The sequence below is a fragment of the Opisthorchis viverrini genome (assembly GCF_000715545.1).
Source record: "Opisthorchis viverrini unplaced genomic scaffold opera_v5_36, whole genome shotgun sequence".
NCBI classification, from domain to species: domain Eukaryota; kingdom Metazoa; phylum Platyhelminthes; class Trematoda; order Opisthorchiida; family Opisthorchiidae; genus Opisthorchis; species Opisthorchis viverrini.
In genome coordinates, this window is record NW_008751692.1 from 114,397 (window position 1) to 136,519 (window position 22,123).

Here is a 22,123-nt window from a genome sequence, read left to right on the forward strand (position 1 = left end):
CAGTCGCTATCTAGTGCACTTCAATCAGCGGAGTTTTCAGTCATGATTTTGTGGCCATATCAAATCCACCCTATTCACTTTCAGACAAACTTTGTTCGAACTATCGTTGTAAATTAACTTGACTTTTTGAGTTCCCTAGAGGACTTAATTGTTCGGTTTTTCTTGTTTATTGAGGCTTGCTTCGTCATTAAACAAACAGGCTTTGAAGGCTTCATATACGTCGGAGTATCACTGAGTGGTCGTTCCATGTGAAGCAGTATTTGAGGCACACAAGGCTATCTGTCGTATTAGAAATTACTTCTGTCCACAAAGTCCAAGTCTTGTTAGACCCGAGAGTAAGTAATCATCCTACCCTCCTTGCATTGCAGTGTTGTCTTTTTAGAGATAGGTAGTTCCGCCTTCCTTCAGAGGTCGATTTGCATGGCTATCCATCTGTGTGAAATATGACCTTGAAGTTTCAGTGTTATCCCAACTCCGCGACGGCATGTTTTACATTTGAAATATTAGATGCGGGTTAGACACATACAGGCGCATTGATGGAGACGTCTCACAGTTAGAGATATATAACCTTGTAGAGATTTATTATGGCACTGTAATAACGCATCTGAAGACACATCTCTGTTTTCGGCTATTTCGGTTTTAACGTTTTGGAAGTCGCTTAACAAGAACTTCTTGAATATAATACGCATTAGGTATTCACAACCCACTGATGAAGTAACTTAGAGTATTATTTCAATATATTCGAATTGCGAATGTTTCTAGGACTTACTCGCAGATCACGAAACTTCCGACCGACCCTCTCGCACAAAATCCCCAGAGGGGCGCCCATATATTCAGTTTGTACTCCTCTCTAGAGGCCCATCAAGAGTGACATCCCTTGGGGAATTATCCCTTCTACATTTATATCTATGGGACACGCACTGTTGAAAAACATCTGTAGTCACCTATGACAGTGTCCAATGGTAGTCCCTTCCGGAGAATAAGAGGCACTTTCATTTAATTATCTGAAGTAACAAGGATATGACAGATATCAGAGAGTATGAATCGCGCAACTGCCGAAATGATGCGGTAAGGCCATTAAGAATAATTGCTTTTGTTGAAGCTAGATAATTCAATGCTTTTTTATGTTAGAGTAAACGAACGTGGATCCATAAAGCCGGATTGATTTGACAGTGGAAGAACATAAATGTTTTGTGAGAGTTTGATCGATGCGGCTTCCAGAAAGCTACACCTCGGTGTATTTCACTCAATGATCGATATTCCAACAATCTACAAAAATGCCTCTCAAAAGATTTAGGCGGCCTAAACCAACATCCTATTGCGAGTAGCTGTGAACAGATGTTCACCTGTCTTCCGAGATATTTCATCTGATTAGTTTACAAAAAGTTGACCAAATTAATGTTCGTCTTTTACAACGTCTTCAATTGGAAAACATGCTTATCGTTTGCTGGTTGTGAGATTCCGGGGATTTTAGTGGAGATGTCATTCTGAAAGTGAAGCCAACCTGTGCTAAAAAACGACAGGCACTGTGCAATTGTTTCATCCCTGCTAGGAATCATCAACGGTGCGCATTTCAGGAAACTCCAGAGAATCTCGAACTCGCGACCTCTCGGTTGGCAGTTTGAACACTTAGGATCTACTGCTATCCACCCTTCAATCCGCATCACGTGTTGACTGGCTGGTCAGCTGCTCGTGGTTGGACGGTTGAGTCCAAATTATTAGCCTAGAGGTCGTGGGTTCGGGACTTCCTCGTCAGTTATGCACTGCTGATGATTCCCAATAAGGACGCACAAACTGTATGATGCCTCTCGGGTTTTCGGCACAGGTTGGCTCCAGCTACAGGGCAGAATTTCGTTTTGTTTACCAAGGTCCTCCAGTGTACATCATTCCTGGAGACTGAAGAGCATTGAACCTATTGTATTTATTCACGCAACGACCGTCCCGAGAATAACTTCATATACTGGAATCTTATTAATTTGAAATGTCCATCCTGCTTTCAAGGTGAGCTTGTCGGTTTAAGGGAGGATTGCCTTCCACATGGTCCAGGTAATCAAGACAGCCTTCAGGTGAGTTTTTCATATTTTTGTTCTGCTCCATTAGCGTGGCCAGACGTTTTGGCACGATACCTGCAGGATAACGGTGAAGACACTCCCGTATGCACTTTGACCGCGCCATGAATATATTAGGTGCTGAAAGTGAGTAACACTTCGAAAATACGGCTATTCGACAAAAATACCGATGGAAATACACAAGAAGTGTCCGCCTGGATCATTGACTGATTATTGCGTGGTACAAAATCTGGATATTTGTCCGTACCATATCGCAGATATACAGGAAGAATGCTGTTATTGACATCAGTGTGTTGAAATCGGACAAATGTTGCACAGGCAGATCTGTCCGAAGTACTTGATGGCACCCCACTTTTGCCTGGAGTGTGTTGTTGTGGGGTACATTAGATTCTCACAGCAGTAATACGGAGACTTCTCTGGCTATAGGAAGTATGACAATAATTCCGTTAGCTTCGCAGAATAATAATCAGTACGGCTTTTGGTCGAATAAGAAGGGAAACGTCCGCAGCAGATGACTTTGAGGACCTACGTTTGGATGCTGTCATTCTGTGGTGCCATCAAACCTAAGTTCCAAGTGAATTCAGTTTCTGCTCCGCATAGACATTATATGCATAACAGAAGAATGCACCGCAACGTAAGTGTATTGAACTAAAAGAGTGCAACGTAAGTTGAACTAAAAGAGTGACAAAAAATAAACAACCGATACGGAGATTAAAGTTGTGAAATAACTGACCGCAATAGGGGGAAGTAAGACAATGACACAACTTTGGTTAACGGCGGGGCATCTAGAAACACATGGAAAGAGCAACAATGAATCCCGAGTAACTGGCTTGATTGCATCTTACACGAAGGAGAGGGGAAATTGATAGGAAGAACGAATAATGTAGAGACGACGGTGGAAACTAAGAAGATAACCAGAGTTTTTCAACAGAATAGGAGAAAATGTGGGTATATCACCGAATGGGATTGACTAGGATAAGCGGCTGAAGCATCTTCTGTATTACACTTCAAATAAGTAGTTGAACCGAATGGAAGGGAGAAAGGACCGAAAGGATTTGAAAAATATACATCCATCGGGATCTAGTAGTCTCATAATCTAAAGGAAGGCATCGAAGTATATCAAGCCATCTACGAAGGAATCGATTGGCTCACAAAATAAGTTAATAAAACAAAGTACAACTAAGCAGTAATCCAAAACGTTAGCAGAATTGCAGCAACGGGATACACCGTCTTTTGAGTGAACGAGGCAGGTGGGTGTCATGAGGCGAACCGCTCCACATCAACGACAAGATGCAGCGGCAATGGCCGCAGCTCCTTTGCCACTTCCGTCCTCGGACAACCGCAAACGGAACTGAAAAGTAGTAAAAATGCCCATGGTAAGCTGTTTGACGTTCAATGAATTGTTCGAAAGTTCAGCTCAGTAAAATTGACCGTTTTAGATGATTATCGAAAGGTTCACTAGGACAGTAATGAGCTACCAGTTCTTAATGTTAAAGGATTCCGCCCATCAGAACACGTTCACGGACACACTTGTACCTCTCGGGGACCCTTTTCTGTGGGACTGACGAGACACTGATGCGACAATGACATCCTAGTTACGTCCAGGTGTTAGAAAAACCCGCTTCTAATTGGTAGACTTTTTCGCTTCGTCCAGAGCGACAGCTTTAGAAATTCATTAACTGTGCAACGCCGTCTTTGGCATATGCTGATGAGACGCAGTGAGCCTGCGTAATAATCGTCGGCGCTGCCAACTAGGTCATTTAGATAAACCCAAAGTACAAAGATCTGTTCTGATAGGAAACAATCATTACTAAAAAAGTGAGGATGTCGTAGGAGTGTCATTCTTTTTTCCAAATCCACTGCTTCCAATCTGGGGGTGAGATGACTCAGTGGTCAGATAGCGGATTTACTTACCGGAAGGTCCGTGGTTCGAACCCGATCTGTGCCTCTCGACTTCCCCTGTATAGGTTTGAGCAACTGGGCAGTATCCCAGCCATTGTGATCCCTTCGGATGGCATGACAGCCAGGCAACGAAAGGTGTTACAGCTGAACGATTATTTATTATTTGACTAATCTGTGACAGCCTTAGCGACTGGTGTTACGCGCGAATCAAAGGATGAATCGTTGGCCGAGTTAAGGCACCTTTAGTGAAGAAAAGCCGATTGATATTGCTGGATAATGCATCGGTATGAGTAAACCCAGAACTCTGACATACAGCACTTCCACTGTGAATAACTTATTTAGGGACCAAAGGTTGCTCCCTAATCACTTCTGGAGAACGACGAGGAGGTTCCGAGACAGATCATAATGGGAAACATTGCATACTAACGGAACTCTCTCCGATAAGCGTTTCATTCTGAAAATTGTACTGTACTGAAGCAACACTGCAAAGCCAGTGATAAAAATTGGATCAAACTGAGTAGATTACACGGAGGGAAATTATGTTGCACGCATTAAAAGTGCTAATTAGTTCAGAAAAATTAGCCGGAGATTAACAGATCAGTGCAACTCACATAGGTGTTCTTTGGCTTGAGTTTGTCAATGATGTCGGTCATTCGTTCACGGAACTTCGGATGGAATTTGTACAGGGACCCGTCGATACCGACAGTAACTTCTGAACGCTTCATACGTCGTAACAGAGAAGCGATGCCTAAAACGGATAGAGCCAAAGTAAAAAAAGCCATCGAGAAACCATGCACAACTGTTTGTCCATGTGAGGCGAAGTTTTGGAAATACTGCGTGACAACGCATACAGTTGGATCCCTGGTACACAAACATCATCCGATAAATCTACTCTGAAAAAAGTTCGAAATGACCAAAACGGTGCACAGAGAACGGGTAGAGTGTATGTGAGTCGGCACAGCATATTGCCCTAAACCCATTATTCCGAGTTTTAGGTCTGGCTGCTAAAAGTGAGTCCACAGTGTGACAGTATTACCTGTGTTGCTGGTAAGGAAATGCGGTGTATGCACTGAAAACACAGCGCCCTAAGTAGTCGATGATTCAAGTTGCACAGAAACATATTCACTTGAGTGAACTTACCGGCACCGGCGAGGTACGCTGCACGCTTGGAAACCATTTCACACACATATCGAACAATTTTGTCATCCAACGGCTCTACAATAGGTACAGCTAGGTCCTCAGTTAACATGTAGTGGGTGCTGTAGAACAGGTGTGGAGGGTCACTGGAACAGAAACAGGAGTTCACTAGAAAGTCTGAGTGTTGAAAAGATATTTTCAAAACAACGAACTCTCTATCGGAGGTGAGAAGAGAAAAATAATGCACCGTAACTACACAGGATATTTTGCATCTAGTCTGTTCGTTGAAAATACCAGAGGTTAGCGCTGCTGTCAATAAAAAGTAGTAAAGTCTGACACCTACCGTTCGGCTTCTGTAAGATATTTGGTATGCACCGCATCTTTGATTTGGAGCTTCTCGGGCAATTCACCGCGGAAAAGTAATCCCTCGCGAACGAGATGAACCAATACATGTCGGACAATTTCACCAAGGTACATGCCCGAGACCATTTTTTCAAAGCTAAGGGGAAATGAGCCCGAAACAACCAGATTAACTGGCGGCAATGTTATAAAAATGTACTAATTCTGCCTTGTTACTCATATCTCAGCGATCCAGGGAGGACTGCCAAAAAAGCGACCAGCATGAGAGCGGATTATGCCGGAGTTTGAGCCATCTGCTATTGAAACTCTTCAGGTGACAGGGCCCGATAGCAGGTATCGGAAAACCAATGCTTCGCCGACATTCAAGCGGCGGTGATGAAACAAAAAACTGCTCAACTAATGTTTACTGTGGGAAGCTCAAATAAAACCACTCCAGTACCCTTGGATTCCATAATACCCTTGCAAAACCAGTGACTAAAGTGGTGCTGTGTATTGCCACACTCAGCAACATCGTTTACATTCTTCACATCCAGCAGCATTTCAACAATATAATGCCTACTTCGGATATTGCTACAAAAGTTAGAACTTTTTAATGAACTAACTTGCAGTCCTGGGTCGATTGTGATATTAGGAATGATTCAATCGGAAGACAATGCATTTCATTCAGAGGAGCAACTCATGACATCTGTATCAGATTAACTGAAAACATTAGGGTCCAATTTATTGAGAGTACAAAGAAAGGGGTACTTGGATGTGTATAAAGCTCAGTGGTTAGTGAGAGAATTTACTGACCGGAAGGTTCGTGGTTCGAACTTGACCTCTGCATCTCGAGTTCCCCTGTCTAGACTTGGTTAACCTGGAAGTAACCCAGCTCTCGTGTTTTCTTCGGGTGACACGGCAGCTAGGCACCGAAAGAGTGCTAGAGCCGACGGTTATTTTTCATTATGGTGCATGTTTTTTTATGTACATGGTATGGACAACAAGGAAAGACGGGGAGGACTGTGCACATCAGAGGCTATAGCTTTTCGAGTTTCTACACTTAACATCTAATCACATTATGTCAACATGATGACAACTTACACTTGTTTCCCTGGGTACAAGCTTTCGGCATCGACTGATTTGTCAAACTGTGTTCGGATATCATCGAACTCCCCATTTTCACCAAAAGCACCCCATTCGGTGTTGATCACAACGTATGGTGCACCTTCTCCCTCCATCAGCTCCACGCGTTCCCGCTTTTCAATATAGGCCGCATTCGTACCAGTACCTAAAACGATCACAGTGTGTTCAGATGAGGTAAGACAATTTCGGCGTTCTAAGTCAGATGCTAAGATAGGTCACATAACCAATTTGGTTTTGACGGGAACCCAGTAACTGAATGTACTGCACCAGGCCGCATCATATTTCAGTTGGTAAGATATTCGACATATTGTGATACATTGTATAAATGTAACACACTACTCATAAAGTTGCTGAAAACTTTTCGATAGCTCATAACCGGTTTCAGTCTTCTTGGGCTCAAACAGTATAAACCAGAGGTTCAACTGGGTTCCAACTGAGTCTCCTGTCAAAACCAAATTGGAATGTAAATGAGTGTACTTCGCCAATTTCGTGCAATTCGGGTTCAAGTAGAACATAAGGTTGATGGAAACTCGGTGACTCCACCTACCTGATGAGCCCTAAGAAGGCCTAGACCGGCCGTGGGGTGTCCAGGAGTTTTCGTAAACCTTATGAATAGTGTATTACGTCTGAAGATCACATAGCTGGTAAGCACACCGAAGCTTAAGGCCATTTTTGACACTGTCAGAAAGCTGGTGATGTCTATCAGGGTGGCGGAATGGCGAGAATCGGTGAATCGGGATAAACTTCGTAACCAAGATTATATCTTAAAACCAGAAAATTCACAATTACGGAGTTGTATGCAAGTAGTATACGCTAGCCCTTATGGATTAAGTCATCTTGTACCTGCCGACTATAAATTCCAGGGTCGGATTTTCAGTTATTTATGCAAGTGGTGGAATGTACCCAATGAACTGGTCAAACGACCGTACAAACCAACCGTGAATCGACAGTTTAAAAATGCACCACACCTTGTTATAGACTGTCAAGAATGTTTTCGTTACATTTCACCGGAACAAAAAAATAGACCAAGGGTTCTTCGGCTACGACACCTGGCCACTGGCCGCTCTAGTAATTAAACGTCAAGTTTACGACTTTCAGCATCAAGCTTGTTGAAATATTGTGAAACAATTCCAGTAGCTGTCTGCTCCCAAAGTAGTAATGTGACGTGCTTCTAACCGGGACAAGCCTGCTTCCATGGCCATCACAAATAACGAATTTTCATTTATTGTCCGTTTTGTTGCTAAACGCGGGCGGACCGATGTAACAGCGTGCAGTGAAACAGTGAACGACACGTAACACAATGTGACAAAACTTGAATGCTAAATCGCAAGTCCTTTCATCAGACAAATGAAGGGGAATAGGCGGTGAGGGGATAACGAATCAAATCGGTCTTTCCCAAGGTGATCACGTGACTCAAAGTCCATAAATTAGATCAATCTCAAATCCACGTCTCTATATGAGAAAATACCAGACGGGTCCGTTTATCATGGGTTTCTCAACAATGGAAGGCCCCAAAAACGCGATGAAATGTGTGAAGTGGACAGTTATCAGCTGCTGCGAAGACAGAGGAGAGTAAGATGAAACGAGTTAAACACTTACCTACAATCAAACCAACGGCACACTTTGGGTCCTCCAAAGCACACGAGGCCAGAGTACCGACTGTATCGTTTACCACGGCGACACACTTAACCTTAATGCCCTAGAGGGAGGACGAACAGAACACCGTTCAACATAATAGCTGCATATAAGGAAAAACAATAAGAAAGGATAGTGGGATTATTTGAGCAAGAATCCGTGAAACTCCACGCCTTTCCGAATTTGATGAAAATAAGTCAGATGGAAATCGTGAGCAGCGACCGCTGCGTTCACAGCTCATACAAGAGCGGTGTGAACGAAAAGGTTCACCATGAGCAAAAGCGCATTTGAAGCCTGTTGTTGTATTCACATCAGGGAGTACTGTGTACCCATCGCAAAAAGTTGAAGCTACCTTGTACGGATGCAGAAAGGACTACGTTTATTTTAGCGATCAGTGATGCGAATTATAAGACAAAAGTAATCGAGCAATTCAGAGGTTCCGAGCAACCGATGTGTACACACCGGAACCTGGACGGCTTGATGCACGGGAGGAGTTGATGAGTTACGTATAAAGATCAACGATGAGAAGTCAAAATTAATATTAAACCTAGAAATCAGTACTATTGCTCATAAAAAAATCGTTCAGCTGTAACACCCATCCGGTGCCTAGCTTCCATGCCACACGAAGGAAGCACGAGAGCTGGGATAGTGCCAGGTTGCCCAAGCCTAGACAGGGGAAGTCGAGTGGCAGAGGTCGAGTTCGAACCACGGACCTTCCGGTTAGTAAATCCGCGCTCTAAACACTTGAGCCATCTCGCCCACTACTGCCCATAATGGTGTTTATCTAATGTAGAGTGACAAATTTCGATTAAAGGGGCCCAAAGTACATAGCTCGTTTTACCGCAGTTTGTCTCACTCGTAGGTGTCCGCCATAGGTGTCCAGAAGTGTCACGGCCCGTTGCCATAAATACGCACGCATCACGACCGATTTAGTAAGCTCACTAAGTCTAAAACCATTCTGATTTTGACAGGGGGGAATGGAAGTTTCATCATTTTGCGTCAAGTCATGACGATGCGAACCCGTGGGACATATGTAAAATACAACGGAAAATTGAAGTTGTTTACCGCGTACTATCTAAAGATCACCGCACCGTGAGCGGTGGGTGCTTCAAAGTGACCAAACACCTGCAAAGTAAATTTCGGAAGTACTCGGCATTTAGGTCTACGCATAAACGGTTAACACAGCAATGGTATTTTCTCGTGATCTAATGCGCCGATAACAGCCTCTATAACTCATGGAGAAGCATAACGGAAAGAAACTTGGGTAATATCGTTGTGAAAAGAGACTGCTGAACTCAAATTAAGAAAGCGTAATGTTACATCCATCCGTTGTTAGGGTAGAAGAGCTGTTGCTTCGTACTATCCACACAAATTAATGCAACGAAAACGGCTGTCATAGAAATCAGGCAGTATCAATGCAATATTGAAGGATACATTAGTATCTGTGGCATAACAGGATCACTCAGAGTTCATATATGAGTAGAGTTTGCGTCCGCCGTATGGCAGCTATGCCCCCTAAAGGGACCGATTTCCGTGCCTCACTGAACTTAGTAACGTGCATGGGGTACTTGCATCCTGGATCAATAGGTAAGCTCGACAGCACATGTCAATACATGGAAAAACAGTGCACTCAGCTGGCTAGAACGTGAACAGTGGGAGGCCAAATGAGCCGTGTGCCTGAGCTAGAAGAACTATTCAAGGGTGTTAACGCATACATCATAGCTAAGAGTAATGGAAGGGATATAAAGCTACCTAGCTTTACTAAAGCCAGGCTTGGAGCAATGGGTTGAACAGGGACAGTAGATCGGAGTATGGAGGAGCATGAAGAACTTGAGGAGTGCAGTAATAGGAGTGTTGTTCAAGAAAACCGCAGGCAACGGGCAGGAATTGAGATGACGTGAAGTGAATTCAATTCGTGTTATTAACAGCCAGATACTAACACGATGATAGAAGCTAGAAGGATGATGACAGCCCTGCAAAAAGCCAATACAACTAAAGCATGGCTTTCAAGTGGCAGCTAACTGCCGGCATATTACGCAGGCAGAAAAATTTTCAAGGATTAGGCCAATGTATACGTTGTCACTTCCAAAATCCAAAGACAAGCATGCACTGCTCATGGGTTCCTATCCGCTGCCGGTTCTAGCACGCGTTTCTTCGGGTGACACTATGTTAAGCCGGTTTGGCATGGGTCGACAGCTTGCAGAAGTACAGAAATTCTACACAACAATGAAGTCTGTCCTCTGCTTACTATTTCAGAAATGGTCTCAAGATGTGCTGTTTTGTCAGATTAGATACAGTTTCAAAAAAAGCGGACTTACTGTCTTGTCAATGGCCTTCTGCAACATCAAGGCAACATTTGCGCCTTCAACGTCAGTCGCCTTAAAGCCCTTTGTCCACCTGACTAGGGTTGCATTCGTGAGGCCTTTCTGAATGCACGGGAAGGAGAATGTAAATCCAAGGTTACACGGCGTCTCCCCCATGTCGTGGCCTCGAACAAAATCCGCTAGGGTGTTGGCAATGTAATCGAAGAGCTGAAAGGAGCAAATGAAATCAATTACGCAGATAGTGACAACAAATTGAGGACTCGACTGCAATCCTGTAAAAAACCAGTGCACCAGGGCTAAGTTGTCTCGACAAAGTGACTTCGATCTGTAAGAAAGCAAGTTGGTTAAATATGTCAATGTGTTACGTGCGGACAGCCTAAGAGTTAAATGGAATACAACAAACAACATTCTGAAAGTAAAACACACAGGACATAGTGGAATTTCGAGGAAAATTTTGCGGTAAACAATCGAAATAAAGGCCTTCAATAGTAACACGGTCACGTCCTCTGGGATCAGGTCAAGAAATTAAACCCAAAAGAGGATCATCGAGTACTGGCTGTGAAACTCTGTTTAGGGAAGTAGAACGAAGTTAAATTTGCTCCTGTAAAGTTAAAGTTAGTAGCGGCCAAAAAACAGCACTTTCAAATAGTACTTCGGGCATCTTCAGTCGGCCCGGCCGGGTACGTCTCTTGTCAGATGATATACGACAGCCCGCACTTCACTGTTAGTGAGAGCAGTAGTAACAGCATCAGTAAGTAAAACACCTTCAGAATGAAGTTCCAATTTTTTCATGCTGACTGCGATGGATATAGTCTATCAAGGAATCGACGGAAAATGACGAAATGAAGCAAGCTTGGTGCCGTGCACTGAACAAGGTCAAGGAGTGGGGGACCTGTCCGGTTGGGCAACTTAAGCACCTGTATGCACTTTCGAGGGCAATTAGTTCTATGAATAGTCCAACTTGCAAAACCAATATCAAAATACACGATGTATGCTGGTATTTTTGGGCAGTTTGGAAGTAGAGGAAATACGATTGGTACCGGTATGAAATACAATGAATATAGAGTTGGAGCATCAATCGAGCGCATTTGATAGGCATGGATGCCAAAAGTTTGGCCATGTATAAGCCAGGTCACCTCCCAAAGATTCCTTAAGAGAATGGATTCATTTCGTCAAACACGGAAATGCACATGAAAGTACAAATATTTGAATGCATGCCTGGCAGCGTAGTTTATGTAAACTTGACTGAAAAACTAGCGTAGTTTTTTTTTCATGACAGGCAGGTGACTTAATTCGCAGGCTTTAGTACATTTTTAAGCATTTCCAAAACATTTTGAACCCTGACTAACTCCATTTCTAAGATAGATTCGTTAAGCATAAGATCATGCCCGAACAAACAATGCAACCACCTCCACCTGCATAATGTTGAAGTATTTGGTTCAAGAGAGTGACAGTCCTTAACCAAACGATGTTGAGAACGGCAAGATAATGTGATGTGGCATCCTAATAGCACGAAAGAGGAATTTCTAAGGGTTTGAAAATGTCAGGATAGACGGCCCCAAACAGAGAGTGGCAGTTGGAGACTACAAAAAGATAACATTCACGAATACGAAGCTACGGAGATCAGGATGCGTTGATCCGGCTCAACAGTACGGCCGGCAAGAATCTCTACATGTTAGAGCTATGCTAAAGCTGTGCTAAGGCTGAGAAAATATAATGTTTGCTGCGTTCGGTATCACTGCTTTACGCACTTCGATTCACATGCATGGTGCCTCACTATCAGGTACAACTTTAGCTTGCAACTGCGTGACCTGCCATGTTGTGCCGTAAATATGCACATTTCAGTCAAAAATATTTGGTTTCTTTGGAAACCTATATCGATGTCGCGCCTCAAAAAGTTGTTTTTTTTTGGCATATATAATAAGACTAGGGGTTAAAGGCAGTACGCAAACATCCAGCGACGACGGTTCTGCCGAGTTAGACTGCAACTCCTTAAGCTGGCGCCATGTACCCATTGTTGTTTTTAGAGCCGTTAGGCGTACGACCGAAATCCAAATGAAGACCGCTCTGACATGTGAAAAGAAGGGCTCTGACGAATTTGTAACTCTGTAGACAGCATTTTGGGCACAAGAATGTCGCTTTTTTGCAAAGACCAGCACGTGGTCAGAGCCCGCTCAAGTGGTTCAGTATGGAAAGCAGTACTGCATGATACCACGTACACGGAGGGGGTAGGGCTAGACCATATTGGGAGTATTTGGTGCGAGAACAGCGTTTAAAATGCTGTGAACTAATAAAATACAGTACCCAAATCAAGGTATGAAAGCATTGCTTAAGTGCTCCGATCGATCGTTACATGGCATTTTTAGATAGTACTTTGCTGTAAAGAAGACGGAAGCGTTCATAAAAATATGGTTGAATGGGGGTGCCGGTAGCTCTTGGGGCAATAAGATACATATTCAAGGTTCACTGAACCTTAGGACGAGGGCTCGCAAAGCAACAGAGGAAAAAATAGAGGAAAATTAGCCAATATGGAAAAGTCGGAAGGCTCCACCACGCATGTTACGGTCCCAAACTAAAGGGTCAATATGACACTCTTTACGATATCGAAGCTGAATAGCGTGGTTCGGTTTTCTATCAACGTAATGAAGTATGCACACAGAGAATTAACTGATCCACGTTAAATGTACCATGTAGACCTAGTGGAACCTAGTACTCTTGAATACTTAGCATACACAGACCATCCTCCAGAGACGACTAGACATGAGAGAAATTAATTGATTCACTTGATGTGGTCAGAAAACGTCAAAACGGTAGCTACCGCGAAGAAATCAGTATAAGGCCACCGATTCTCAAGGATAAAATGTAACAACTAGTTCCTAACACCATCGTAAGGTGACTGTCAGTTAGGACTGCCAATACTAAACGGAACTAACAAGTAGAAAATTTCGACCGGAATTGCATTCCTCCTCTTGACATCAGCAACTACTTATTCATATAGCTCGTTTGCTTTTCTCCGAAAAATTGACCTGTGGCACCTCTAAACAGGCAAGGAAACCTATTTTACTGGGTAATCGATACAATAACAAGCTATTTAAAGTGTCCTGATGCTGAAAAGCCATAGTTTTCAGGCTCTGAAACATGACCCATGCTCTCATCGATCACAGAAATGCAAAGGAGCCTGGTGTAAGCAGCAGAACAGAAAAACACAACCACAGCCATCAACCCAGTAAGGGTGATTTCGAACTATATTATGTTTCAAGCGACAGGTCTTGCCAAATCGTTAGGTCAAAGCTGTTTACTAATACAAGGGTACAGGAAGAACCTGAATCATTGTAACATTACGCGCATACGGTCTGAAGAATAAACGCACCACAGGGGTACATCAACCACATGCGGACTACTGAAAAAACTCGGATCGTAGTGGTCGGACGACGACCCTCGAAAACTTAATTCACCGATAACAACGTGGTTTGGAAATTACCCTGGTCTCCAGAAAGATGCAAGCTATCAGAAACTATGGAGGGACGCACTGGATTAGGAACGGAACTACATGAAGGAGACTACTCATGAACAAGAGACTCAAATTGGATTTGGGTGAACCTCCGGTTAAAAACCAAATTAGTGTCGAACTATATGTTCACATAACTTTACGACGGGTACCTATTTTCATAAAGATCTGGCGTGAAAGGATACGACATGAAACATGAGCAAAAGCTGAGTCCACCAGCTGGTGGCTTCGACGTCTACATGGCATGGGAAATAACTGACCAGCGCCCACTGAATTGTACAAAAGGATATCTATTGATACCAACGTCAAACAGCTAGCCTGTGGTACAAAACAACCCACTGCGCATTTGTACCTACCTGCTCTCCGGACCCTGTCATCTTGGAATGTGGTATAGCATATGTCCTTTCTTCGATTTTTGGCGGCGCCTTCTTCCCGGGAAGATGAACAAGAAGAACCCGATAATTCGTACCTCCCAAGTCCAGCGCTAAATAACATCCGGATTCTGAAAAAGTGCATCTGGAATTATGAAAGGAACTTACCTGACCCATTGGGAATTTTGGACACATAAGTGGGGTACATCTTTATGGAACTCTCTTGGTGTGTTGAACGTCGAAGACCACTGTTCATAGTTTCGTACATTGTATGACAGAATTTTTCGTATGCCTCAACACTGAGGTCAAATGGCTTCATGATTTCCAGCACCTGCGAGAAGATGTTCTCCTCAACGGATCCCATTGAGCGAGGGCTACCGGCTGCGTGTTGGTTCAGGGGTAGACAAACGCACTTTAACGAAGCGCCATTTAAACCCATTTTTATTGGCAAATAGGACTAGCAGAACTACAGGTATGCGCAGCTATCAGTGACACTTGCATAATTCACCATACTTTTATAGATACAACAAGTTCACAATCGTTGTACTCTTTATTACAAAAGTCAGTTCAAACCCCTTCAAAACACGACTCTGAAACTAAGCAACAACCATAACTTTATTCGAAGGATGTCTCCAAGCTCAAATTTATTCCTCACCTTTCCGTTGCTTTAGCAATGCTGTTTCGGTTATTTCGGAAGGAAAGGGCAACTATTTAACATGGTACAAGCGCGCGGTTTGAAGTTTTCGAGTGACAGAAGCGATGTTCGCCGCGTCCTAGACGCACACCTGAAATTTCTCTGAAACCGAAGTTCGAAAAAGAAAAAAACTTTAGCATAATGTTTAGGCATTTGATGGTAATCATTCGAGCCCTTAAGATCTCGCTACGCGGCCGCAACTTTATTAGAAGTTGTTTAAATGAACTTGGAGTCCACTGTGGGGGCGGAATTTATATTTTAATGGCTGCCGGTGACTTGGAGCATTGTCTCTATAAACACAGTGGAAAATTTTTGTGGAAAGGCTCGTTTCTTCGCGTGTTTTCTTACGTATTGGATTTGAAAATAATCTCAAAACGAAGTAGGCAATAGTCACGCTCAGATTGGAGTAGTCATTCGTGACCTGGAAATGGAAACTTCCTCTATGGTGGCGGCAAGCGTCCCGCCGAAGCCAAGGAACCTGTCACAGCTAGTAAGTTTTTCTCTAATGGTCAGTATACTTTAGATCCTGTGTGAGACAAGGTTTGACTTCGCGGATATACCGAGCCACCGTAATTGCCTTTGGGTGAACTATTGGATTTGTGAGCAGAACAAGCAAACGGCAAAATAAGATGGCCAGTCGGTCCGAAGATGAGCATGTGTTCCACTTAAAGCAATTTTTGAAAGATTTCAGCAGTATGGTACGGTCATTATTAGCAGTAAACGCCAATTAGGTGTTTCTTCGCTATAAATTTTAGGACATGTTAACTCGAACGTACTCTGCCATTTGCGACTATCCAGCCCCCGACAGCAGTAAAAAATCCAGACGGTTCCTTGGTCTTATCAATTATTGTCGTCGTTTTATCCCCAACTGTGCCGAGGTTGTCCAACCTCTCACTGACCTACTCAGACTAAAAACTCGCAACTTCACCCTCACAGCGGATTACAGACACTCCAAGTTCTTGCACAAATTAAACGGATTGAACCGGTCTTATAGGTAACGCGCTTGTCTGGGAAATATTAGGCAGTGGACTACAGGCAAGCCATCAGTTTGGGTATGGTAGTTTCCGTACCGTCATCGCGTCGCCGTACTTCGGTTCGTGGACAGCCCCGCACATGAACATCTTGGATGGGCCGTTTATGGTTGTCATTGTAGTTAGGATATTCTTGGGTCTATCGAGGGTTCATGGTGGTTCTTTGCTGCCATTCAAGCGAGGTAATAAAACACCCATGCATATATTTTGGGCTCAAAATAGGATAAACGTCCAAGGGTTTGCTAGAAAGCACTTTCATGTGAGTTGGAACGCCTACTGAAATAACAGACAGTCAGAAGTCACAATTACTACCTACTTCAATGAGGCAACACTGGCTGATTTCAAAAAAGGCAATCGATTTTTACATGTAGATAATAGGTATGCGGTCGATGTGAATTGGTGATGGCGTATGTGAGTATGTACGACGTGCATTGGCTAGATTGCGCGCAATTAAGTTGGTTTGAAACTTGCATAAACGGGTTCAGAGATATCTGGTGGTGATGCCTATTCGTACGATGAGCTGACCTTAGAATGGGGCTGGTACAGCCTAAAGGAAAGCGTGGAGCTTTGCAAAATCAGTTGCCTCTGAGGCGTCATATCACGTGTATTCGGTGGGTCCCGTAGCATCTTTTCCTCTTCTATCAATGGATATTTCGGTTTATATGGTGATTGTTAAAGATGAATGCCACGACCACAGCAAGCTTAGAACGGTATAAGTTTTCCCTTTCTTCATTGTAGAGGGCGGATTATGAGGTTCACCACGCGGAACGAGTGTATTTTGGGAGATGTCATACAGCTGAATTGAGGGCTGTCAAACATGCAGTCTTTTGCATATACATGGACAGGAGGTGCAGCAGTGGCGCATATGTCACGGAGATATATGTGGAGCTCCAAAAGCTTCCGTGCACACTGTCGTGTTCGTCGAGAGCGTCCTATCTCTATTCTCACTTAATTTCGGGGTAAACGAGGTGACGAGACGAACCCTGGAATAATCTCTGGACCCGGTTTTCAAATTTCTGGCAGGTATATTTCGATTTGGAGTGTGCAAATGTCGTTTTCATCTTCAGAGAGAAGAAGAAGGCTCAGGTGTTTTGTATGATCCCATCCGCAAAGTGTCACGTTATCATACCGGTGTTTATTCTTAATAAGTGGATGGTGTACCGTCAGGCATGATAATAATGTCAGTCAGGATAAGGCTTGAGTTTGTTTGTAATTGCGCGCAACGCAACAAGTGGGAGATAGGGTATAGTCAAGAGGAGGGAGCGCATGGTTGCGGGTGTGCTGCCAAACTGGGTATAGCAGTGCCATGCCATTCACTCCACTGAGATACTTCGGTTTCTGGACAGCCTTGCAACGGACGTCATTTTTGAGATGATTTTGCTTGGATGTGCGATTCTGTGAGGGGGGATATTTGCGGTTCACCGGGGAAATCCTCAGAGGTAGATCAATGCCTATATAAGCTCGCAGGCATTTTTCCGATCTAGTTGGAGAGGTAGTGTGATGCTCGAACGTGCAACGCTCGGGTCACGTTTGCTAATTTTAAACGCATGTGGCATCAAGGCGGCATATCCGTGAGTATCAAGTAATGCATGTATCAGGCCGCAGTACGTCTGATCTGTTGTATGGCTGCGAGATCTCGCCTGTTTGAGAAGCGGAACCAAAGCGTTATCAGGTGTTTGACAAACGTTGTCTCGAAACCATAGCAGTGTAGGTTGGCGTCGGAAAATCCGTAAGGTGACAGTTAGATAGCGATTTTTCGGCTGTGCACCAGGGAGTTCCACTGAATATTGTGTACTTGCAGTCCCTAGTTAGATCATCATCACCATCTTGGACAGTTGGATCGATACAGTTTTGGCTATTTTTGGCTCATTTATTCGAATATGGTCGACATGATTTCAGAAGTGAAGATTGGTTGCATTACTTCGAGACGAAAGGTGAGACGGATGAAACCCAGAAGGGTGCTCCTTGTTGGTTAGATTGCTAATGTGGCGGAGTGGGTGATGGTTACGAGATTCGATGATGAAGACAGAGCTCTCGATTTTGCTAGGGTACATTATATTGATATCAGAGGGCAGAAATCGATTGAAGATGGGGTTTAGTGTACACACGGCCCCCTCGTTATAGCCTACTATGCTAATTCAGCAATAGTGGGTTTACCGTTATAATAATAAGTCTCCATGTTCAGCGCGGACACCGACCTGGAATCGTGGACAAAGGGACTTGTTAAGCAATTGTTGAATTAGCCACTGAAACTTTGCTTAATCATTTCTTTTAAATGATATCGCGGAAAATGGACACGGGTCATAATTAATTATACATTTTTTAGAAACCCTGTGGAGTAAAAATCTGGGAAGTGGATTGACCACACATTTTGCTTGTACCGACGCAACCAATAAACAGAAACATGATTGGTTAAGATAGGTTATGTATTTTTCAGGCATGGGGTGCTGGCGGGTGGACGACGTATGAATATGAAGGACCGACGTTGGTCGCTTGATTCGTCCTTGATGCATGTTTGTGATATTATAGTCAGCTACGAGCTTGTGTACGGGCCCGGCGGTTACCATAAATAGTCCCGGCAGGTGACATCTAATAGGGTTACGAGTATGATGGGCCTTCGCTGACCATTGGACTGGGCTATCGGGCACAGCTGAAGCCCCATACTCAGCGCTGCACATACACACAGACCGTGCAATTACGCGAAGCAGCTAAGTTAGGCGACCACAGCTACGAGTATGACGGGTCGTCGTTGGATGTTAGATGAAGATATCACGCACAGCTGGAGCCTGGTTTCTATCGGTTCACACAGATACCGGCCTGGCGTTTACCATAGATAGCAGATTTAAGTAAGAGAGCGCACAGTTATGGGCATGAGTGGCAACCATTGGCGGTAAAATTAGGACACTGTGCATATTTGGGACCCAATAATCGGCGTCGCACATGGGCACTGGTGCAGCGGTAGTCAAGGCAGACGATATCGCGTACAGTTGTGAGTATGAGGTCCGTCGTTCGCCACTAGATTGGGTATGTGTGCATAGTTTGAGCCTTGTTTCATCGGTTCGCATAAATACTAGCCCAGTGTTCGTCTTGAGTAGCAAAGATAGGCGAAAACGCATGCATTTACGAGTACGACACATTAGGTTGGATTAAGTTACCGGTTCATCAACGCCGCATATGGATACGGAACTAGTAGGGACGATAAGTAGCCAGGTAAGGCGACATCGAGCACAGCAATGAGTATGAGAGGCTAACAGATTAGGCCATCTCACGCACAGTTGAAGCTTCACTTTTGCCGACCCGCATGGATACTGGCATAATGTTTACTATAGGTAGCATAGATATGGATTCACAGATTCAGGGACTGATACACAGGATCGAGGCTATTGCCCAAGTTTCCCGGGTTGCTTTTGTTCCTATCGGTCAGTGGCTGTCGTTCACCTGAAAGGCACAAGTGAAAAAAGGGTATAGCACTGCTCTTTATCTTCTCAGCGCGGGGCAGTATGCTTGAAAGAGTGAGAATTCGCATAAATAAGTGTCTAATAGTGCTCTAAACTGGGTTCTAGAAGGAGCGTGAACAAACGCCGGAGGAAGGTCATTCCATGCACCCACTACCCGAAATGAGAAAAAATTTTGTCTAATGAATGTGTGTGCTCTGAGCTTGAAAATTTTCTTACTATGTCCCCACCGTATGTTTGGTGGTTGAACGGTAAAAATCCTGTTTGTCAAGCTTTGTTCAAATAGGGCATTAGTAAGAATTAGGTCCCCTCGGAGGCGACGGTATTCCAGGGGAAAGAGATCAAGCATCGCGAGACGCGTTTCGTAGTCCACGGATTTGAGGCCGGCAACAATTCTCATGGCGGCCCGCTGGACACGCTCAATGAGGGTGACGTCTTTCGTGCGTCCTGAGTAGACAATTTGGTTGGCGTATTCCAGGAGTGGTCCGACGTAGGCGCCATAGAGCGATTGGAAGTCCATCCGAGTAATACAGGAGAAGGTGCGTCGGATCATCCGTAAAATGGCGAATGCCTTTTGGGCCGATTTCTCATGGTGCAGTGAGAAGGACAAGTTTGAAGAGACCCGGATACCCAAATCCTTTTTGGCGTTTATCCCCATAATGTTTTCTGGTCCTTTCTCACCATGCATAACAAAGGCATTCGCTGAGTCTCTTCCAAATGACATACGGACGCACTTTTCGTCATTCAGAGAAAGGTGTCAGTCCAACGACAACTGCTTGGCAGCGCCTACATCCATTTTGGGGGCCCTGGCATTGGAACTCCAGGATTTCAAATCGTCCGCAAAAAGTAGACATGGAGTCGCAGGAACATCTGGGAAGTAGTTGCCGTAGATCAGAAACAGCACTGGTCCCAGGACGGAGCCTTGAAGAACTCCGATGGACACCGGCGCTCGAGAAGAGTAGGTCGTGCCCATTCTCACTTGGAATAATCTGTCTTATAGGAACGCCTTGATTCAGCGGAGGATTTCACCTTGAATCCCGTAAGACTCGAGTTTGTGGAGCAGCGGGAAATGTGGTACCCCATAAAATGCTTTTGAGAAGTCAAAAAACGTGGCATCCTATATGAGTTCTTCGTCCTTGGCTTGGGTTAGGCTGTCCATAAACACAAGCATGTTTGTCACGCAAGAGCGGTGTGGGAGAAATCCGTGTTGAGCTGGAGATATCAGGTTGCTGAAAGTAAGGTGATCTAGAGTAGCTCGCTTCAGAATGCGTTCCATCACCTCACATGGCGCGCGAGTGAGTCATATAGGCCTGTAGCTGCCAGGCGACAGTCGGTCGCCAGTTTCGTAGATTGGCGTGACAATCGCTTCCTTCCAAGCAGAGGGCAGGCGGCCTTCGTCAAGCGACTGGCGAATCACTAGGTGTAGATGATTTGCCAGTGTAGAAGGCGTTTCTGTCAGGATCCTTGGATGGACCTCGTCGGGCCCCAACGCACAGAATGGGTTGATCTTGTGCAAGAGTTGACGAATGTCCTCCACCGTAAAGGCCAAGTTGATTAGAAGCTCTCATAGTTACGCCTTGACAACAGTGGATGTGACGCTGGGGCTGGGTATAGACACGCATAGTGTTCTCTGTAAACCTCAGATACCACTGTTGGGTCATTCGTCGGTTCTCTGTTTCTGTCCCTCAAGGAGAACGCGGATGGCTCGTTTCTGCAGCGAGGTCTCATGTATTTGAACAAGACGTTTTTGTTTTTTCGAGCGAGGTCCAGAATGGTGGCTTGTTTTCGCATGTTCCATTTGCGGGTTTCTCGTTTGCAGCGGCTCCGCATTTTACGAAATGCCGGCTCATCTTCTATATCCCTTGTAGCCAACTTTCTGAAAAAGAGTTGGGATCTTTTTTCCAGAAGTCGCCGAATTTTTTTGGCCGCCTGCCGTCCATCCGAGTGCGTGCTGTTTTTTGGGACGAACGCCGCGTCAGCCTCGTGAACTTTCTGGAAAATGGTGCTGTATAGTTCTTCCACTGGAGCTGGTCCCAGTGTGACTTGTTCAAGAAAGATGCGCATTCCTGAGATGTCTGCACGGCAGAAGTCGCGAAACCACGATTGAGGTTCGCGATTTCTGGCCCAATAGCAGATGAAATCAAAGGTCAACACGCATTGGTTGCTAAGTCCCAGTGGAGCGTTAATTGTTACCTGATCAACGAAGTGCCTTTCGTCGGTGATTACCGAATCCAGGAGGGAAGGTAGTTGGCCTGAGCGATATCTGGTGGGTGCAACGACATTTTGAGTGCAAGCGCTGTGTTGAACGACTTCAATCAGTGCCGCTGCAAAAAGTCCGGATGATTCGACGCGCTGGAGTTCCATCCAGGAGGCCTTTGGGGGCATTGAAGCACCTACCAGCAGGAGATGAGCAAAGTGGTAGTTGGAGGAGAGTTGCACAAGTGTTTGTATGAGGAGTTGGTCATCCTCAAGGAGACTCGAGGGGCTACGGCGGCCCACACGGAGAAGGAGGGAA

The 22,123-nt window shown here is 44.5% G+C and overlaps 1 protein-coding gene across 1 annotated transcript; it reads right to left on the reverse strand.

Moving 5' to 3' along the window:
- Positions 1–2,774: 2,774 nt before the first annotated feature.
- Positions 2,775–15,000, reverse strand: T265_02773 (hypothetical protein; the record flags this gene model as incomplete). The annotated part of the gene is made up of 8 exons (XM_009167098.1): positions 2,775–3,420; positions 4,583–4,719; positions 5,112–5,254; positions 5,452–5,607; positions 6,549–6,735; positions 8,190–8,289; positions 10,544–10,821; positions 14,414–15,000. The coding sequence occupies 8 exons, from the start codon at positions 14,571–14,573 to the stop codon at positions 3,349–3,351; spliced, it is 1,233 nt and encodes a 410-aa protein (XP_009165362.1).
- Positions 15,001–22,123: the final 7,123 nt, after the last annotated feature.